The sequence below is a fragment of the Galeopterus variegatus genome, unplaced genomic scaffold, assembly GCF_000696425.1.
Source record: "Galeopterus variegatus unplaced genomic scaffold, G_variegatus-3.0.2 Scaffold714, whole genome shotgun sequence".
NCBI lineage: Eukaryota > Metazoa > Chordata > Mammalia > Dermoptera > Cynocephalidae > Galeopterus > Galeopterus variegatus.
The window spans coordinates 208,284-228,728 of record NW_007726825.1 but is presented as its reverse complement, the minus strand read 5'-3'; the positions used below and the strand labels follow the sequence as shown (position 1 = coordinate 228,728).

The following is a 20,445-nucleotide window of genomic DNA, read 5'->3' as shown; positions in this document are numbered from 1 at the left end:
AGGTGCTCCCGCGGCCCTGAGGGGACGGGAGGAGTCGGCGCCGAGCAGTTCAGTGGCCTCCGTGTCGCTCTGCTCCCAGGACCTTTCTTCCCGCTCATCCTTCCCCTGTACTCATTTGGGGAAGTTACGTGCGCTCCTCTGTGAGGGCGGAGGTGGGTCCCTCCGCCACCTGCTCCCCGGGCCACCTCCCTAGCACCCATCACACTGTCACCGGTGGGCCACACTGTCAGGGTCCTGACGACGGAGCACGTCAGTCCGCGCTCGCTGGCCCGAAGGACGCGGGCGTCACTGTCTTGCCCCTTCCCCTCCCTGCGGGCAGCTGCATCTGGGACGTCTCTTCTGGGCTGGCTGACCAGACGAGGAAGCAGCCATGTCTGCCGTGGGGGCCGCAGCTCCATACCTGCATTATCCTGGCGACAGTCACAGTGGCCGGGTGAGTTTCCTGGGCGCCCAGCTACCACCAGAGGTGGCAGCGATGGCTCGGCTCCTGGGGGACGTGGACAGGAGCACGTTCAGGAAGTTGCTGAAGCTCGTGGTCAGCAGCCTGCAGGGGGAGGACTGCCGAGAGGCTGCGCGGCGCCTCGGGGCCAGCGCCGGCCTGCCTGAGGAGCGGCTGGGTGCCCTGCTGGCGGGCACGCACGCACTGCTCCAGCAGGCCCTCCGGCTACCCCCCGCCAGCCTGAAGCCCGACGCCTTCAAGGATCAGCTCCAGGAGCTCTGCATCCCCCAAGACCTGGTCGGGGACTTGGCCAGTGTGGTGTTTGGGAGCCAGCGGCCCCTCCTGGACTCCGTGGCCCAGCAGCAGGGGGCCTGGCTGCCCCACGTTGCTGACTTCCGGTGGCGGGTGGACGTGGCGATCTCCACCAGTGCCCTAGCCCGCTCCCTGCAGCCGAGCGTGCTGGTGCAGCTGAAGCTTTCAGATGGGTCAGCACACCGATTCGAGGTCCCCACGGCCAAGTTCCAGGAGCTGCGGTACAGCGTGGCTCTAGTCCTGAAGGAGATGGCGGATCTGGAGAAGAGGTGTGAGCGCAAACTGCAGGACTAAACCTTCGCTTCGCCAGTCCCAGCCAGGTCAGCTGGGGATGGAGGCTCAGACCGGCCTGCGGACAGCACCAGCAGGCAGCCGGCTCTTCCCAGAACCCTGCCCTTCCCATGAGGCAGACTCTTCAGTGAGAGTGTTTGAGTAATTATGTAATTTTATGGTTAATTGAAAAGAACAGCTGTGCCTTTTAAAAAAATTTGGAAGTAAAGCAACTGTAAAAAACACATTTCTGTAGGTGGGTGTTAAACTCCCCTTCTCAGGCTGCTGGTCTTTGTTGCACATGGGTGTGGCCATGTCTGGCCAGTCGAGGTCTGGGATTTGGGTCAGAACCCTCTGTGGACACCCATAAGGTTGCTCAGCGTGTCCCTGTCACATCTGAGCTCTCTCTGCTCACTTGCTTTTCTGAGTTCTGTTTCAGCCTGGGCATTTTCAGTTTTTGTCTAAAATCCCTGCCCTCATGGAGCTGACGTTCTTGTGGGGCGTGGGGAGAAGGATTACAAAGTGCATACTGAGAAATGACGGGCGCCGCTTGTCAGAATGGTAAGCGGTGCAGCAGGGTCTGGGTGTTGGCGTCACCGGGGAAGTGGGCTGCCACGGGGTGACTTCCCTTGAGGATGTGGATTTGTGCAAAGACACGTAGTGATCCTCCAGTGCACAGGCTGCCAGTGGAGGGAGGTCGGACATGTTGAGGCCTGCGTGGCTGCAGCCGAGGAGGACACTGAAGGGAGGCAAAAGTGGAGGGTACAGAGGTCAGGCCCTGATGGCCTCTGTAAGGACTTTGGCCCAGTTCTGAGTTAAATGGGGAGCCCTTAAGGGTTTTCAGCAGAGGAGGGACGTGATCTGTCACTGTTTTACATCTTTTGCATTTTTGCACCTGGCTGGTGTGGGTATCCAAACCCTTGACCTTGGTGTTATAACACCATATTCTAAACAACTGAGCTAACAGGCCAGCTGATGATTGTGTTAAAAGGATAACGTTGGGGCCGGCCCGGTGGCGCACTGCTACAGTGCACCGCTTGGGAGTGCGGTGGCGCTCCCGCCGAGGGTTCGGATCCCACATGCAGACCGGTTCCCGCTCACTGGCTGAGCGAGGTGCGGGCGCAACACCGAGGGTTGCAATACCGTTGCCGGTCCCGGTCCGGTACGGGCGCGACACTGAGGGTTGCGATCCGTTGCCGGACACGAAAAAAGACAAAAAGGAAAAAAAAGGATAACGTTGGCTGCTGTGGTGAGAACAGCATATAGCAGGGAGGAGGTCGGGAGGTCAGTGGAGAGGCTGTTGCCAGAGTTACCTTGTGTGTCATATTTCCATTTCTGTTTATGTTCATTTTTCTCTTGTTAAACTATTCTGCAATCCACAAGCTCTTCTCGGTATGTATTAAAGCTAGAAGTGTTTTTATTTTTTTATTTTATTTATTTATTTATTTTTTTTGTCTTTTTCCGTGTCCGGCAACGGATCGCAACCCTCAGTGTTGCCCCCGCACTGGACCGGGGACCGGCAACGGGACCGCAACCCTCGGCGCTGCCCCCGCGCCTCGCTCAGCCAGTGAGCGGGAACCGGTCTGTATGTGGGATCTGAACCCTCGGGCGGGAGTGCCGCCGCGCTTCCCAAGCGGCGCACTTATCCAGTGCGCCACCGGGCTGGCCCCAGAGTGGAGTTTTTAGTGGCCAGGGAGGGGGGACCTCTCCCAGTTGTGTCCAGGGCAGGTGTGTGCAAGAGCCATGGCCAGCTCCGCAGCCTCCGGCATAACCACACTCCAGGTAGGAGGGCCTTGAGGCTCTGCTCTCTGCACGGCCATTTGCTGTCAGGCTGTGTTCCCTCTGGTGGAGTTCCTGCCTCTGCAGAGCACTTTTCTGGTTCACATCTGGTCTGTTCTCTCCTGGGAAACCAGGTCACGAGTCTCAAGGCCCTAGTGGCAAGAACTCCCGAAAGTAGCACGTGACCTTTGGTGTCTGCCCTGGCATCCTGCCATCTGTCTGGGAACCCACCTTCCAGCTGCCCCCCTGCTCTGTGCCTGGCCCTGTTATCTGCACAGACTGTCTACAATGCTTTGGCTTCCACCATCTCAATTAATTAACACCTTATCCCTTGGAGTGAGAGCCAGGGTAAGTTTGGTATGGCCCAAGGACAGAGAAAGGAGGAGGCCGCCCTTCCAAGGTGAAGGATGAGGTGGGGAGCTGCCTAGGGAGGCTGCTGCAGTGTAAGAGCTGGAGGGTTCAAAGCTGGGGCCTGAGAGTGGGGCACAAACTACCCGTTTCTCCTTCAGCCTCAGCCGAGTCCTTGGGCCCTGCTCCTGCCCTGGAGGAATGAGACCCAGATCTGCAGAAGGGATGAGCACAGGTAAGCTGAGTCATGTCTGCCTCGAGCGGCAAGGGAAGCCTTCTGCATTATGTACTTCTGTTCTCAACCATTAAACGTGTTTAGGATGATGTACTCATTGTGCTACATTTAGAAAAAGACAAAAAATTAAAAACAAATGTAAATAAAACAAATTTTTAATTAAAAAGTTCCGTTGCCCAAATACAGCTATGAAGCATCTCGACCTTTTGGCGACTTTATACTTACGCTGTGTCTGTCTTCATGTGGTAAAACAGCTCTGTCATTTAACTTTCTTCCTGAGTATGACAGTTATGTTTAATAGTTGCAAAACACTCCATCCTGGCGGGCATGCCATACTTTCTTGAGCCATCCCCTTAATAGTGGGCTCCTGTGTTTTCCTTTTTTTTGCTATTAAAAGTCACAGTGACGTTAGTGACTAAAGCATTTTCTGTAGTGAAATTGTTCAGGAGTAGGAACAGAGGAGGTAGTGTGAACCGTTTAAGGCCTTTATGGCCGCTACACTTTCATTCCATAGCTATTTTTCGAGTGCCCCCTGTGGGCCAGGCCCTGGTAATGCAGCCAGAGCACAGACAGTTACAGGCGAGACAAGCTCACACTGGCTCTCGTCCAAGCACTTCATGCGTCCAACCCGTTTAACTCCCCGTAAGGCATCAGGTTCCCACCTCACAGAGGAAGCGCAGGGAGGCAGAGCCTGCAATGTCACGCAGCTGACGGGAGGCCTGGTGTTAACTGTTCACCTGCCCTCCCTTCCCGCCCTCCCTGGCCAAGGCTTCCCGGGGGCAGATGTCCTCCCGTCCTATTGACCTTGCAGGAGAGACAGTGTTCTGTCCCCAGGGGAGGCCTCAAGCACCCTGAAGGCCCTGAGTGAAGAGACACTGCCTCCAAACCCAAGTCCAAACCTATCCACAGACCCGGAACCAGAACCACGTTCAGGGCTGAAAGCCACTGAGACTCGGGGGCTTCTGTTGTGCAGGATCATTGCCCCAAAGTCTGGCCAGTGCAACCAGGTGGAGACCTGGGGTCTGAGCCTGGGCTGCCTTCTTCACCACGGTGCTCTGCTGCCAGGGAGCAGCCTTGTGGCCCTGGGGGCTGGGACTGGGGTTCTGAATTACACAGTTAGGGACAGGCCCGGCCCCTTCCTGAGGGAGCAGGGCTGTGGGAACAGAAGAGCGGAACAGGGAGTGGAACAGAGCTGTCCCTTGGAAACTAACTGGAGCCTCGCCGAGATCTGTACAGGAGAGGGTTGTGTTTCATCTCATAGATGGGTAAGGTGAGGCTCAGAATTGCTTGCGTCAGAAAGTGGGGAGAACAGGGTTTGTGCTCCCTCCTCCACCCGCCAGCTGTAGACCTCCCTCATCCTCGAGCACTCTGGGGTTGCTTGGCTGTTTGTCTCCACTGCAGTTTTCTGTCTTCTCCACATCTCTCCATGGACAATTCTAAGTGCCAGGCGCACCAGCAGTACCTGAAGCACTCTGGGGTTGCTTGGCTGTTTGTCTCCACTGCAGTTTTCTGTCTTCTCCACATCTCTCTATGGACAATTCTAAGTGCCAGGCGCACCAGCAGTACCTGAAGGGTCAGTAGATGAGGGCCCAGGCACCCTCCTGGAGCGTGCCTGAGCGCTGCTGTTAGGCAGCTCCCTCTCTGCTCAGCCCTGTCTGCATCCTCCCTGGGCCCCAGGAACCAGCTACCCCCTCCCACTCCAGGCACTGTCTGACGTCATCAGGTTAGGAACTGTGGCCAGCCACCTCCTGCATCCTCCAGCCTCAGTAGGTTTGCACATGGCTGGGATTGTGGCAGCTGGTAATCATTCTGGCCTTCCCACTTGCCGGTTCTGGCTCTGCAGGACAGTGGGGTCAAGGACGGTCCTGTCCCCCTTCTTCCCCTGGATGCTTGGCAAAGCCCCTGCATGGGGCCTGGAGCACAGACCTGTCCTCAGCCCCTGGACTGAACTCTTCACGTCTCTGTCACTGAAGAGGCTGGGTTTGCCCCAGCGTGTCTCCAGGGGGCACACAGGCAAGCAGTGGCACAAGCCTAGAAGAGGCACGAGGAGCCAGGGTTTGCGAGAGCCATATTGGACAGTCCCATGGGCTGGGAAGCCTGGGTGCAGGGGAGCGAGGGGCAGAGGGGCCAGCGCAGGGGCAGCAGCCGGCCTCAAGTCCCCACCCAGGACTTGGGTCTCGTGGTGGGAGCATGCGGCGGGGGGTTTAATCGGGGCAGACAGGATCTGACTGTACTTGAAAGATCCCTCCAGCCATGGAGCAGACTTGGAGGCCACAGGGTGACTCCTCACCCACTTCCTCCAACCCAAGGCTGGCAGGCTCTCCCTGTGAGGGCCAGAGCAAAGCATTCAGGCTCTGTGGGCCTGAGGGTCTGTCAGCTCTGCCACTGCAGCCTGAGTGTGGCTGGACACTGCATCAGCAGACAGGCATGGCAGAGTTCCAGTAACATTTCTTATGAACATCGAAACTTTAACTTCATGTGCCACAAACTATTTCTTTCAACCATGTAAAAACCATTCTTTGGGGCCGGCCTGGTGGCGCACTGCTACAGTGCGCCGCTTGAGAGCGTGGTGGCGCTCCTGTCGAGGGTTCGGATCCCACATACAGACCGGCCGCTCACTGGCTGAGCAAGGTAATTTCTTTCAACCATGTAAAAACCATTCTTTGGGGCCGGCCTGGTGGCGCACTGCTACAGTGTGCCGCTTGAGAGCGTGGTGGCGCTCCTGTCGAGGGTTCGGATCCCACATACAGACCGGCCGCTCACTGGCTGAGCGAGGTGCGGGCACAACACCGAGGGTTGCGATCCGATGCTGGTCACGAAAAAAAAGACAAAAAGGAAAAAAAAACAAAAAACAAAAAACCCATTCTTTGCTCCAGGGCTGCATAAGACCAGGTGGCAGGTGGATGGTGGCTCTAACTGCTGGGCGTCCCTTGGCCCAGCTCCCACCAGTCTAGGGTAGGGCCAGCCCTGTGAACCCACAGGGCCCCCCCCAGGAGGCAGAGACTGTCCATCCTTGCCTGTGCTTCTCCACCCCAAGACTCAGACTCCAGGGCAGGCTCCAGACTGCCCATCTTTGCCCTTAGGGCCTGCACAAGGCCTGCCACAGAGCACAGGTGCTGCATCTGGAAAATTACTGCTTCGGTTTTGTTGGCCTGATTTACTTCTCTGTGGAAACTTTTTGCTGTGGATTTCCTCTCCTCCCTGGGTCTCTACTGTCCTGCACTCAAAGCCTGGATGCTTCTCCACATGCATCGTTCAGGGATTCAACAAACACTTCTGGGGCTGAGAGCCATGTGCCCTGGGGATGCGGGGATGTGTACAGCAGCCTGCGCTCAGCCCCTGGCTCTGCACCGTATTTGTGAAGATTCCAGAAAGCTCAAAATAGTTCCAATCCAATGTCATAAGTCAAAGATTAGTCTGATAACTGAGATAAGAAGCAATTTCAGGTCAAAGTTACAGGTTTATTTTAATTAGCTTATTGTCTCCAAAACAGAAATCCAAAGTCTTTAAATCTACTCAAATATAGTTCTGGAAATTCTTAAAATGAATTCACTGTTCTATTTACTGAAGCCCAAATTGGGGGAGACAGCTTGAAAAGAGAACAGAATATTTCAAAACCTGCACTATCCCTCAGGTAGCCCTGTAGTGTTGCCCTCCTGCCATCCCTCTGCGTGCCAGGGGCCGTGTAGATATTTTCTGTGATACTCAGCTCTCAAACAAACCTACGTAGTAGCTTGAATTCGTAGGAGCTGGCCCACGAATACCACGTAGCTTTTCCACATGGATGTGGCTAAGAAAGGACTCATCTACACCTGCCCTGCTGTTCTAGATTGGAATGGAGAACTTTAGATTTACTACTACTGAGCTGGCCAAACTGCCTTATTCTCAGTCGTATTGGGACATTTCAGTGAAGAAACCACTAAGAGCTGAGGAAAAATAACTCCTCAAGGGCTGGCGGGCTGACACGTGTGAGCACCCAACAGACCCTCCACATCACCCCGTGGGCGCGATGGGAAGGGACCTGCTGTGGCCCTGACTACCACTGTGAATAATCCGTCCATCATCTCCCACTTCCATGAAACAACAACAGGCTCTCGGCCCGCAAGAAGGATAAAACCTCACACCCTCACAGTTCTTGGCAGTTTGTTTCAGGCCGAGGAAAGTTGAGAAAATTTCTTATGCAGCATAAACACACGTCCTGACCTCTCTGGGTGGCATCCAGCCCAGAGGTCCTGTGTCCACATATGGGGTGTAGCCGGAGCTGCTGGCGGGGAGGTGCAAAGGGTACTTGAGTGCTTGTCCCTGCACTATTTAGTTCTCATAACCACCTATAACAGTGCATGTTCTCAGACTTGCAAATGGACTGTTTCAGGGAAGGCAGTGATGTCCTGGGTCACACAACAAACCCCTGGACCCCAGGTATGACTTCAAAACCCTGCCCTGACACCAGTGTTGTTCCTATGCTCAACAGCCCCACCAATGATGGCGGCGTGCACTCACTGGCCCGGGCTGCTTCTCTGAAGACGGCAGGGCTGGGCCCTTTGGCCCTGGGTTGCCCTAATGGGGGATGAGCTTAAGAAAAGGAGTTAGGTGAAGAAGTCGGCAGAAGGGAATGCTACGTACTTCTTTCTGGACTTCCTCTAACATGAGCAAACACATTTCCTCATTGCTGAAGCCAGTTTGAGCAACTGATCCTCGAGGGAAAGCATTCTGAGTAACTTCTTTTAAACTACTCAGTCTGGCAGAGCTCGCTGAGGCTTCCTCATGCCTCTTCCTCATCCACAGGGACCTGGGGTCTTCCCACTGTGAGCTCAAAAGTCTACAGATTGCACCCTGAGTGCGAGGGACACTGGCTTTATTGAATGGGTTAAGGTCAAACATTCCAGCAAATAAACATTTTGTATGAAGTTGGATACTCTTTCTTAAGAGAGCAATTCTGAATCTTTCCCAACATTCTAAATTTCTCATCAATATAAATGATCTCATATAAAGTAACTAAGTTAAGGCTGTAGGTTTATCCACATCTATAAATCGACAGTCTATCCCGTGTGAATTTTCTGATGCTGAGTGAGCCTTGAGCTCCGATTAAAAGCTTTGCCACAGTTGTTACACTTATAAGGCTTCTCTCCAGTGTGAATCCTCTGATGGATGATGAGGTGTGAGCGCCACCTGAATATCTTCTCACAGTCGTCACACTGATGCAGTTTCTTTATGGTGTTAACTTTCTTACGGCTCACAAAGGGAGCTCCTTCCAGGGTACTCCCGTACTCATAGTACCACTGGGCTCTGGTGTGAATTCTCTGGTGTTCAATGAGGTACGAGCTGCGGCTGAAGGCCTTCCCACACTCGCTGCACTCGTAGGGCTTCACACCTGCGTGGATGATCTGGTGCTGGAAGAGCGTGGAGTTCTGGCTGAAGGCTTTCCCACACTCACTGCACTTGTAGGGCCTCTCTCCAGTGTGCACCCGCTGATGGATGGTGAGCTGTGTGCTCATGCTGAAGGCCTTTCCACACTGGAGGCACTCGTAAGGCTTCTCTCCCTTATGGATTCTCTGGTGGTAAATAAGGCTGGAGCTCTGGCTAAAGGCTTTTCCACAGTCGTTACACACGTAAGGTTTCTCTCCGGTGTGGATTCGCTGATGCTGAATGAGGTGTGAGCCCTGCACAAAGCCTTTCCCACACTCATCACATTTAAATGGTTTTTCTCCAGTGTGAGTTCTCTGATGGCGAATAAGCCGTGAGCTGCAGCCGAAGGCTTTTGTACACTTGTTGCATTTGTAAGGTTTCTCTCCGGTGTGAATCAGTTGATGCTGACTAAGGCGCGAGACCCATCTAAAGGCTTTCCCACACTCATCACACTTAAAGGGCTTCTCTACAGCATGAATCCTCTGATGTGCAACAAGGCTCAGACTGTCTGAGGCTCTTGGGATTTGAGATTTCTCCCCAGCGTGCATCCTCTGATGCTGTGCTAGAGTTGAACTCTGGCTGAAGGCCTTCCCACACTCCTTGCAGGGGTAGGGCCTCTCTCCGGTGTGTGTCCTCTGGTGTCTGACCAGTTGTGACTGCTGACTGAAGGCTTTCCCACACTCACGACAACCATAGGGTCTCTCTCCAGTGTGGGTTCTCTGATGGTGGATGAGGCTTGAGCTCTGGCCAAAGGCTTTCCCACATTCCTCACACCTGTAGGGCTTCTCTCCAGTATGAATTCTTTGATGCTGAATAAGTTTTGAGCTCAGGCGGAAGGCTTTTCCACACTCGATGCACTTGAACGGTTTCTCACCAGTGTGGATTCTCTGATGCTGATTAAGCTGTGAACACAGCCTGAAGACTTTCCCACACTCTGCACACGCATATGGCTTCTCTCCACGGCAGTTACCTGGCAGCTTCCCCTGCAGGCGGGCAGGCAACTGTCCTTGGCATTCCTGACATCTGTCAGGTCTCTTCTGCCCATCAGCTTCCCAACGCTGGGCGATGTCTGAGGTGAGTCTGAAGCCTCTGCCACACACCTCGCATCTCTGGGAGGCCCCTTCTGCACTCTCTCTCTCACTTTTACCAGGCTGACAATCCAGGCCACTGGCCCCCAGCTCCCTACGTCCCTGGGCAGCATCCTTGGTGAAGACCTTGTGGGCCACAGCCCCCTTGTTTAAACCGTTTTTCTGGAAGAGGGAGCCCATTACTCGCAGCCTAGGGCTACTCAGATGACTCTCTGACCAGACCTCAGAATCAGAAGTGTCTCCAAAGCCAGGACTCTGAGGAAAATCCTGTGAGGGGATTCTGACCCTCATCCCATGGAGTTCTGATTTTAGAGAGTCTGTGACCTTACAGGCCTGGCCATTTTCAGTCCTAACTGTAGAATCTGAAATAAACAGAGAATAAAAATGCTCCTTATGTTCTGTGCTCAAGAAACAACAAGGACTTTGGGGAGGGTGGATCTTCACTCCCCAGGACCGGCTTGTCGAGCACTGGGATACACCCAGGTGGAAACTAGCTACGGGAAGGTGTGGCCTTTGACAGTTCTTGGGGTCTGGAGGCACTCACTTTCCCCTCATCATCCACTCAACAGTCATGAAGTGCTCAGTAAGTACTCGCAGGTGCTGAGAGCTACACATCTACGGGGAGCCCGTGAGCAGAGGCCCACCCTACAGGGAAAGTCCATGACCCCAGACCTCTCTGCTTCCTTTAGCTGCCTCCGAGCTACACACCTGACCACATCCATCCCTTGCCAGTCCCTCAGCTCTTAAGTGGCCACACCCATTAGCCTGCACTGATGTCTCCTTCCTGGGGTTGGAAGTTTCTGGCAGGGTCCACCCCCGCACCTACCCTACAGGAGGCCTTCCTGACATCTGCTTTTTGGACTCTCCACATAACTGTGGGCTTCTTTTCTACTCAGCAATCCCAGAGAAGGCCTCTGCTGAGCTCAGACATCTCCTCGATGTCCACAATCATGACACGACCTCAGTCACAGCGACATCCAGTCAGTCATGACCAGCCACAGCCATGTCCGCAGGCACACCCATGTCTAGCCTGTTTCTACCCCACAGAGAATCCACAGCCCAGTCACAGGGCTTCAGCCTCTCAGTTTCTGCCCAGGTCTAATCACCAGTCTCCAGCTTCCAGTGATTTGCAAAGGTCTTCCTGCCAGTCCTGCCGTGAGCAAGGGGATACCATCTACTGAGCCTCGTCTGTGTGCCAGGAACTGTTCCTGGTTGTTCCTCAATTAGTCTGTAACCCAATGAGGTCAGCAGAATCCCCACCCCACCATCAGAAGACTACGGCTCAGAGATTAAGCAGCTTGCCCACGGCCAAGGGGCTAATGAGAGAATCAGAACTCAGGTCTGTGCCCCCAACGCAGCCCCTTCAACCTTGCTGTGCAGCAAGGATGCACCGGGTGTCTCCAGACATGATCACAAACCACAGCAAACCTACTCCTTCAGCAAAGGCTTGCTCGGCCTTCCTCCTGAGCCTTCCTCTGCTGTAGGGGTACATTGAGACACATCACAGAACACCCGGGTGTCTCCAGACATGATCACAAACCACAGCAAACCTACTCCTTCAGCAAAGGCTTGCTTGGCCTTCCTCCTGAGCCTTCCTCTGCTGTAGGGGTACATTGAGACACATCACAGAACATTGAGACACATCACAAGGACTGCTCCTGTGCTGCCCCTGCCTGGAATGCAGAGGCTCCTAAGGAGAGCCAGGACAGAGCACAGTGCAGCCCTGGCAATGCTGAGGAAAGTATCAACTGGGCCTCCTGCTGCAAAGGAATAAAGCTTTCATGTGCTTGAGCAGCTTGTGGCTGAGCACTGCTGACCAAAGGACGAGGACGCCACAAACCCACATGGTCCTGTGACTATGTCTGTGAGAAACTTGGGTTACTCCTCCCTGCACTGCGCCAGGCTGCTCCTGGCCCCGCCTCCTGAGCCTACCGGCTCTCGGCACCCTCTGGCCTCTTGTCCGCCCATTTCTTTCTCCCTACTTACCACTTGCAGCCTCCCCATGGCAGCCCCCCAGGTTATCTCCCCTTCCCCAGCTTTGGATAACCTCTGAGAAGATGCAAGCACATTTCCTGAAAATGAAACCTTGCTCTGGAAGTGGCTGTCCCTTGGAGAGGGGATACATGTCTTCCCAAAGAGCAAAGGCGGAGCAGGGCCCAGGCTGCCAGGCTGGCCTCCAGGGCTGCTAGGGACCCCCCACTGGGGGCTGTGGTGGAGGGCAAGGGTGTGGGGGACAAAGCCACAGACCTGCCCCCTCCTCCACTGCTCCAGGTCAGCATCCTCGGATATCTGATGCCGGATGCACCAGCTATGGTGATTAACACCCTGGGCATTTCTGCTTTACTTAGTGCATCCTGAGTTTGTGCTGTCCTGGGCTTTAACCCAAGAGCCCACGCCCCACCCTGTGCCCCCAGGTGTGCGAGTGAGAGCTGAGAGTGGCGTGACTCCTGCCACCCACCTCCTGCCTCACTGCAAGCTGCTCTCGCTGCTGCGTCACCATCAGGACCGCTTGCTGCATATAAACCCACTGAACGGGCCGGCCCCGTGGCTCACTCGGGAGAGTGCGGTATTGTTAACACCAAGGCCCCGGGTTCGGATCCCATATAGGGATGGCCGGTTGGCTCGCTGGCTGAGCATGGTGTTGACAACACCAAGTCAAGGGTTAAGATCCCCTTACCGGTCATCCTTTAAAAAAAAAAAAAATAAACCCACTGAACTATCCAACTTTGCCAACTATGGCTGCTCTTCTGCCATGGTGCCTCTTTATTTAAAATCTTCCTCCGCCTTGGAAATATGTTAATGCGGGGCTGGGTTTCAACTGGGCCACCCTACACTTTACCTCCTTCCCAGGGAGGATTGTAAAGGACCTGAACAGAAAGGCCACGCAGAGCCACAGAGCTGGGGCTGTGCTCGAGGGCTGCGCACCCTCCCCACACACCACATGGCCTCCCCTGCTGGCTGCAGTGCACAAGCTGTGAGAGAGACCTTGGATGATCTGTGTTAAGGACCCCTCGGGGCTCGTCCACGCTGCCTGGGAATGCACATGTGGAAGGAAGAGCACAATCGTAGCTCCTCACAATTCCGGATTGTCCTACTGGCTTCCAAACGGCCATAATGAGATGTTGGTGTCCGTGGGACTGGGCCCTGCTCTGCTACAGTAGTGACCAAGGGGATACAGACACCAGCAGATGGGGCAGGCTGAGCAGATGCCCAGACAAGCCATGAGTGCCCGATTGGGGCTGACTGGGTCCCTCCTCCTCCCCGCCAACAGGTTGAAGTCCTAACTGCCATCCTTCAGAATATGACCTTATTTGGAAATAGGGACACTGCTGATGTAACTGTTATGATGAGGTCATTAGGGGGTCCCCTGATCCAACATGACTGGTGTCCTCATAAAGAGAGTCATGTGAAGACAGAGCCTGGGATGCTGCATCTACAAGCCCAGGGGCACCGAGGACTGCAGAAGACCACGATAAGCGTAAGCGGAAAAGGCAAGCGCAGGCCCTGCCCTGGAGCCTTTGCCGGGAGCACAGCCCACCCACTTCCAGGTTCCACAGCTGAAACAGCAAACAAACCTAATGTCTCACTTGGATCCACAGATTAGTACTATTACTCAATAAGAATATCAGTAAAATTAGAAATTGAACAAAATGTGGTATGACTTTTAAAAAACTCTGTTTTTGCTGAAATGCACAGATGTTTTGGGTCCTTGCTTTTCTGTGACTTGGTGTCTCTTGAGGCAGCCCCACAACTGGTCTACGCTTCCTTCTTCAGGCCTGCCCCTCCCCACAGCACCCCCAGGCAGCCCAGCACAGCCTCCCACTGTCTGGAGGCCCCACTTGCCAGTTCTCCTCACCCCATAGCTGCCCTACACCTGGGCCTGAGCCTCACCTGTCAGGGGGGTCTTTGGCGCCTCTGTCCCCTCCGCTCCCTGCAGGTCAAGGACCCATGGCTCCTGTCCCTGCTCCAGCCGGGAGATCAGCTCAGGCTTGAAGACCAGGAATCCTGCTGTGTGTGAGGCAGAAGAGGAGATGGCATCAGCAGAGCTAGGAGTGAAGAACAGGGCTCAGCCTGCCCTGGTTTCCAGGGGTGCGGGAAGAAGAGCTTTGGGGGGTACAGCGGGGTGAGGATCTGGGCACAGAGTGGACACAGTTGCCCTTTCTGTCCAGATCTGTGCAGCTCCTGAGACTGGACAGAGAGGGACCTGGACTCCCACAATCTCCAGGGCATCCTGCCGCCCGGAGTCTGCAAAGAACAGGATGGCTCCACCCCTGGAAGTCGGGCAGAGAGAAGGAGAGTCTCAAGCATAAGCCAGGGCTTCCCGCTGTGGAGCCGGGCTGTCCTTCAGTTCAGACAGCAGGGTGCTCCGAGAGGGAGGGGTGTTAAGAAACAAGACAAACAACAGAAATGAACAAGCAAATGGAGTGGGTTTTTTTGTTTTGTTTTTGGCAGCTAGCCAGTACGGGGATCTGAACCCTGGACCTCGGTGTTAACACTGCGCTCTAACTGATGGGGCAACCAGTCAGCCCTTGAAGTAGGTTTTAAATCATTAAATCTGAAGGCTCTAAGCTCCAGCCCTCACCTGCTGGCCTCCCACCTCGAGTCCTTGTGTCCCCCTCAACAGACCGCAGAGTGATGGAGACCTGTTGAGTGCCCCCTGGGCACACCAGCTGCCATGCAGTGGAGCAGCTGACACTCCCTTAACTGCAGGTTGGTACAGAGACAGGCATCCAATCAAAAGGCCAGCCAAGCCCTCCAGCAGGCAGACAGACCCTAAAGGTCTACAGCCAACAAACTCAAGCCCTAAGATGCAGGCAGGACTCCACACTCAACACAAACATGTGTTCTCTCCAAGCACACAGGGAACAGAGAAACCTCCATGGGTCAGGATGCAGAGAGTCATAGACATACCAAAGAACAATGCCACAGACCTGCACCCAGCCAAATGGGCTCACTGTGAGGTTAACCACAGAAAGGTAGCGAAGAAACTATTACTTGAAACTAAGTAATGAATTCCTAAGTAGCAATTATATTTATTACAAGTCAAGATTTATACGATTCAGATGAAGCATTATGAACGATAAGATATTGTAAAATACACTTACTAGAAACAAGAACGGTAAAACACAAATAGGCAAATGTTAAGCTCAAAAAGTTGGGAACAAAACAGCAAACCAAATTAAATGAAAAGAAAGAAAAAGGTGGAGCAGGGTTCAGTGAAATGGAGAACAAACACATCTGACAACATCCCCACTCCCACCCCCCTCCCTGCAAAAAGCCTGGCAAAACAAAAGCCAGCTCTCTGAAAAGATGAATGTGACAGTCTCGTGGCAAAACCAATCAAGGTCAACTTAGTGAGAAGATGCTGCCAAAAAATAAAAAATAAGGGAAACAACTACGAACATAAATTAAATATAAAAGAGTGTTATAAACAAATACATGCCAAAAAAAAAAAAAAATCTAAACGAATAGATCAATTTGTAGAAAAACCGGAAGTGACAAAATTAGCACAAATGGAAATTCAAAAGCTTGAGTAGACCATTACACGTTAAAGAAACATAAATACTACTCCGAGACCTTCCTTCCCCAAATCCCAAGCCCCAGACAGTTTTATGGATGAGTGCTAACATAAGCTTGAAGATTCTATTAATTCCACCCCTATAAATTCTCCCAGAAATTGAAAAAGACAGCAAAAGGTGCAGGCTCACTTTATGAAACCTGGATGCCAAATGCCATTTGCCAGAAATGCCAAAATTACATAAGAACAATACACAAAAAGAAATATGTAAGTCCATTTTGCTTATGAACAGGGATACAAAAATCCAAAATACAATATTGGCTGGCTGAGTCCAAAAGAATATCAAAATTTATATATAAATATCATGATTTAAGTAGAGCAATGTAATTTACTACAGTAACAAAGATAGATACCATATCTCAATTAATGCAGGAAAATTTGAAATTCAACATTTATGATTTATGATTAAAAACAAAACTTCTTGGGCCGGCCTGGTGGTGCACTGCTACAGTGCGCCACTTGGGAGTGCAGCGGCGCTCCTGCCGAGGGTTTGGATCCCACATACAGACCGGCCGCTCACTGGCTGAGCAAGGTGCGGGCGCGACACTGAGGGTTGCGATCCGTTGCTGGTCACGAAAAAAGACAAAAAGGAAAAAAAAAAAAAAAAAAACTTCTTAACCAACTTCTCCTGTACTTCTGTGGATACATTCCCTTTAAAATCAAGAACACAAGTATTCCCACATGGTCCTGTTCAACACTGCACTGGCCACCGCTAAGGTCTAGAGACATGACGAGGGAGGGCTGGGAAGGAAATTACGAAACTGTCCTTGGCAGGCACCCTCCTCCTGGAGAACACAGCGAATAGCTGACTAACACTAACCTAGCTAGGGAGTTCTGCAAAGTTTCCAAATACAAGATCAGCCCTCCAAAGCCAACGGTCCTTCTGTGTGCAGCAGTGATCAGCTAAAAAGACGGCAACATAAAAAAGATATTCACAAAGCAACAAAAACTACAGCTTCTAGACTCAGGAGACCACTGTTTCGAACACCAATTAAGGAGAATGTAAGCAGAATAGAGGCACGTTCGATGGTCTCGATGGTCTCGGATGGGAACAGTTATGTCAGAAAGTTGTCAGTTACCTTCATACAACCTACAGATTCAAAGCAATAAAAGTTCCAGCAGGATTTTTGAGGAATTCAACTTATTCTGAAATGTATATGAAAGAATTACCCTCTCACCCATGAGTGGGCAAGGGAACCTTTAGGAAGAGTAAAAAGGCTGATTTTTACTGTAAAATTTTTACCGTAAAATACCACCAGGTATTAAGGCATTCTACAAAACCAAATCAAAAACCAAATTCAAAAATCCGCCCAAATACAGAAAACCAAACCAAACAAACAAAAAGCAGGAAGCCAGCCCGTGAGAGAGATTCAGGGGTGAGAAGAGAGCTGAGAAACACACCATGTTCTACATGGAACAGGGGCTCCGCGCACCCACAGGAGGACAGACCGTTTCGCAGACGGTGCTGGGCAGATGGCCGTGTTTGCACAAAGTAGAGCCACATTTCCACCTCACTGCAGCCCGTCGGTGGAGCCCTGCCCACGTGGAAAGACACACTGCATTGGTCCACGGAGATGACGTAGGCCACTCAGTGACCTGGCAGTAGAAAAGAACCTTTAATAAAACTTCAAAGGCACAACCCATAAGGGAAAAACTGAAGTATTCGATGACATCAAGACCTGACCTGACCAGGTGATAAACACGGGAAAGGGGGAAGGTGTTCACGATACACAAGACCCACAGGGCAGCATCGCACCTGGGCTGCTCCAGGACAGACTCCTCACAACACGCTTGCGCATCTCAAAACCTGGGACACACCTCGGGACTGATGTCATCAACCAGGTGGTGGCTATAACACGCCGTCACTGCCCGTGCACTCGGACACACGAGGTCGCCGCCTGCGCACTCAGCACAGCTGCTCAGATCGTTATTGCTGCACTTGAGTCTCCTGCACCGTCGCACAACACGAGCTGAGTTTAACTGCTCTCTACACCGTCTTCAAAGAGATTATCCTGTAACTCTGCACTGAAGCAAAAAGTTACTGCACGAGCAGAAGCCGTGGAAAAAGGGCGGCGGGTGCACCTTTGAGAATGGAGAAGCAAACTCGCTGCAGGAGTGACTGCAATTCCAGCCAGGACACATCAGCAGCGGTGTGCACCCGGGCCTGGGAAAGGAAGACGGGCCCAGCGGATAAAGCTGTGTGGTTTGCCACTGAGACCCCAGGCAAGAAAGCTCAAGTCAACCTTGCTGGATGCAAGAAAACCCCAACAACGCTTCAGAAAGGCTACATGCCTCTCGATGGCCAGACAGGCTGCCACCATGTGGGAAGCACAGAAACAGACAGCCGAGCCAGAGAGTGACAGGAAATGAAGAAACATTAGGGACAGCCCAGCTGATGCATGCCACGTGCCCTTTCCTTTCTACTTCAGTGACACACGGTGAACCACGTCTAGATGAATCTGAGAGAGCTCTTTAAACACACACACACACACACACACACACACACACACACACACACACACACACACAGAGACTTGAAAGGCGCTGGAGTGGCTGCCTGTGCTGATGGTGGCGATGGGAGGGGAAGACTGACGGTGGCATCCACTATGTGGCCTGAGGGCATCGCTGCAACCCCTTGCTCTGGCTGTACAACCACTTCCTGGGGTCCACTGAGCCAATCATTTCTCTTTTTTGCCTAAGCAATTTCAATTTCAAGTTTGGATTCTATTTCTCACAAGTTAATTCAACAGATTAAGGAGAAAAGCTTTATTAGCTCCCAGAATTCCACCTACCCTACGGGAGCTGAATCACAGGACATATGCAAAGCCTGGAGGCAGCCTGGCACATTCACGTGCCCAAGGTCCCTGCTTAGTCCACAAGGGCCTGAGCGCTCAGTCTTCACATCCCCAGCCTCTGACAGAGGCCTGGCTGGGTGGGTACTGACTAATGACGCAGGGGAGGGGTCCCGAGGTGCAGTCTCACCTAGTCCAGCCACACTGCTGTGGTTCTCCAACATCACCTCCCTGTAGAGAGCCCTCTGGCCAGGGTCCAAACACTGCCACTCCTCCCGAGAGAAGTGCACAGCCACATCGCCAAATGTCACCGCCTCCTGAAAGGACACACACCAGCACCCCAGGGATCCCTGGGTGCCAGCCCCATTCTGGCGCCACCTCGGTGTGTTTCGGGCAGGTGCGCCACAGGATTGGGGGAGACAATCACCTGGGCTTCTCTGACAGAAAAGGCAGCACGCCCGGCAGTCTGTCAAATGCCCCTGAGGAGGGGGAGTTTGTGGGAGAGGGAAAGAACCAGTCTGTGATCATGCAACCCGCCTCCCCTCAAGAGCTTCCGGTGGGCCCTGGTCTGGGCAGGGGTTTGCTCACTGCCTTGGGGATAGTAGCAAAGGGACTGCCTTAGCCTGGTGAGGGCCAAGGCAGGGTATATGCCCAGAGTAGGAGGTAGAGGCTTTGCAGGACAAGTAAGAGAACGGGGGCAGTCAGGCTTCCTACCATGAGGCTCGGTGAGTAGACATCCACACGTCCTGGCGGAGAGACCTGTTGGCAATTATAAGAGGGTCAGAGATCAGGATGCTGGAAGCACCCCCAACTTCCAGGCTAATCTAGGGGTATTGTATTCCCTGCTTTTTTATCTCCAACCCCAGACGTTCTCTAACTAGGACATGGGTGGGGGGGGCTGAAGCAGCCATGGCACTTGAGAACCTGCCCCCTGAAGCTCTATATTCATCTTTCAGTGCATGCGTGTGTGAAATACTCCACAAATACATAAGGAGTGGTAGCCACACACCAGGCACTAGACTAAGCAATGGGGATACAGCAATGAATGCAGAAAGACCCTGCCTTCATGGAGCAGTCTAGTGGAGGGAAGAGTTGAAACAGCCACACAAACACAAAATTACAACCATGATAGTGCTGAAATACAAGGAACTATGGAGGCATTTAAACTAGAAAACTCTTGGGCCGGCCCGTGGCTCACTTGGGAGAGTGCGGTGCTGATAACACCAAGGCCCCGGGTTCGGATCCCATATAGGGATGGCCGGTTTGCTCACTGGGTGAGCGTGGTGCTGACACCACCAAGTCAAGGGTTAAGATCCCCTTACCGGCCATCTTTTTTAAAATAAATAAATAAATAAACTAGAAAACTCTGACTTAGTCTACGGGCCACCCCCCCAGGGACCTAGGCCAAGGTGACAGAGGCAAAGAGAGCACTCCAGGCAGCAGGAACAGCATGTGCAAAGGACCTGGGTTAGGAAGGAATGAAGCTGAATGAGCCAGTGTGGGTGAATCACAGGTTGCAAGGGAAGGCAGGGAGTGACTGGAGGTTGGCATACACAGGAGCCAGAAAGATGGACTGTAAAGAAGACAGGGGTGGATACGGGAACCTCTGCTCCCAAGAACATAAACTCCAGTCTCCAGGCACAGCTCGCCTGTCACCAGAATGACACCAGCTCAGGGATAAAATCTCATGCATATCATCCACCTGAATTGAGCCAATGACCCCAACGCCCGCCCCGGCCATCCCCCTGCGAGGATGGGAAGAACGGGAAGTGGGGCTGCTAGGGGAGCTTTTGGACCAGAAAGTAGCTTGTGGGTGGAGGCCTCCAGGTCACCGGCAGGGAGGCTGCCCCAAGCAGGAGTGACCACTGGAGGAAGGTCCCCCACCTGGCGCCTGGACAATAGTGGATGCCGGGTCCCCTGAAGAGCAGGGCAGGCCCTGAGCCGCAGCCAGAATCCAGAGGACAAACAGCCTAACTTACACAAGGCACTGCCCGTTTTACCATTGTCACTAATTCTAGGCCTTCCAGGGGCGCCCTAGGAGAAGGTGATTATGCCGGAAGGAGAATCAGGGAGCCCCTGGGAGCAGGCCTAGGCCTGGAGGGGGGGCCGCAGCAGCAGCTCGCTTTACTCAGGCCTCTGGCACGGAAGCCCGCGGGCGGCGAGGTTATGCCGCGGCCGGGCACGCGAGGAACTGCGGG

At 53.2% G+C, this 20,445-nt stretch overlaps 2 protein-coding genes across 2 annotated transcripts; one reads left to right on the top strand and one right to left on the bottom strand.

Annotated features, from left to right (window-relative positions):
- The first annotated feature begins 300 nt into the window (after positions 1–300).
- Positions 301–1,266, top strand: COMMD5 (COMM domain containing 5). Its single transcript, XM_008571731.1, has one exon. It carries the CDS (start codon positions 371–373, stop codon positions 1,043–1,045), a length of 675 nt encoding a protein of 224 aa, XP_008569953.1. The 5' UTR covers positions 301–370; the 3' UTR covers positions 1,046–1,266.
- A 6,955-nt stretch (positions 1,267–8,221) lies between these two features.
- ZNF7 (zinc finger protein 7) lies at positions 8,222–19,000 on the bottom strand. The gene is made up of 4 exons (XM_008571730.1): positions 18,962–19,000; positions 18,438–18,597; positions 13,769–13,885; positions 8,222–10,239 (listed from the first exon to the last, which is right to left on the bottom strand). The coding sequence occupies exons 1-4, from the start codon at positions 18,962–18,964 to the stop codon at positions 8,423–8,425; spliced, it is 2,097 nt and encodes a 698-aa protein (XP_008569952.1). The 5' UTR covers positions 18,965–19,000; the 3' UTR covers positions 8,222–8,422.
- Between the last annotated feature and the right edge of the window lie 1,445 nt (positions 19,001–20,445).

Bases quoted from the DNA above. Each gene is read 5' to 3' on its own strand.
- COMMD5 (XM_008571731.1), top strand. From the start codon at position 371: ATGTCTGCCGTGGGGGCCGCAGCTCCATACCTGCATTATCCTGGCGAC.
- ZNF7 (XM_008571730.1), bottom strand. The intron at 13,886-18,437 runs GTGAGACTGCAC...CCTCACACACAG, and splicing joins CAGCAGTGTGGCTGGACTAG to CAGGATTCCTGGTCTTCAAG. The intron at 10,240-13,768 runs GTGAGGCTCAGG...TGTTTATTTCAG, and splicing joins GCCAAAGACCCCCCTGACAG to ATTCTACAGTTAGGACTGAA.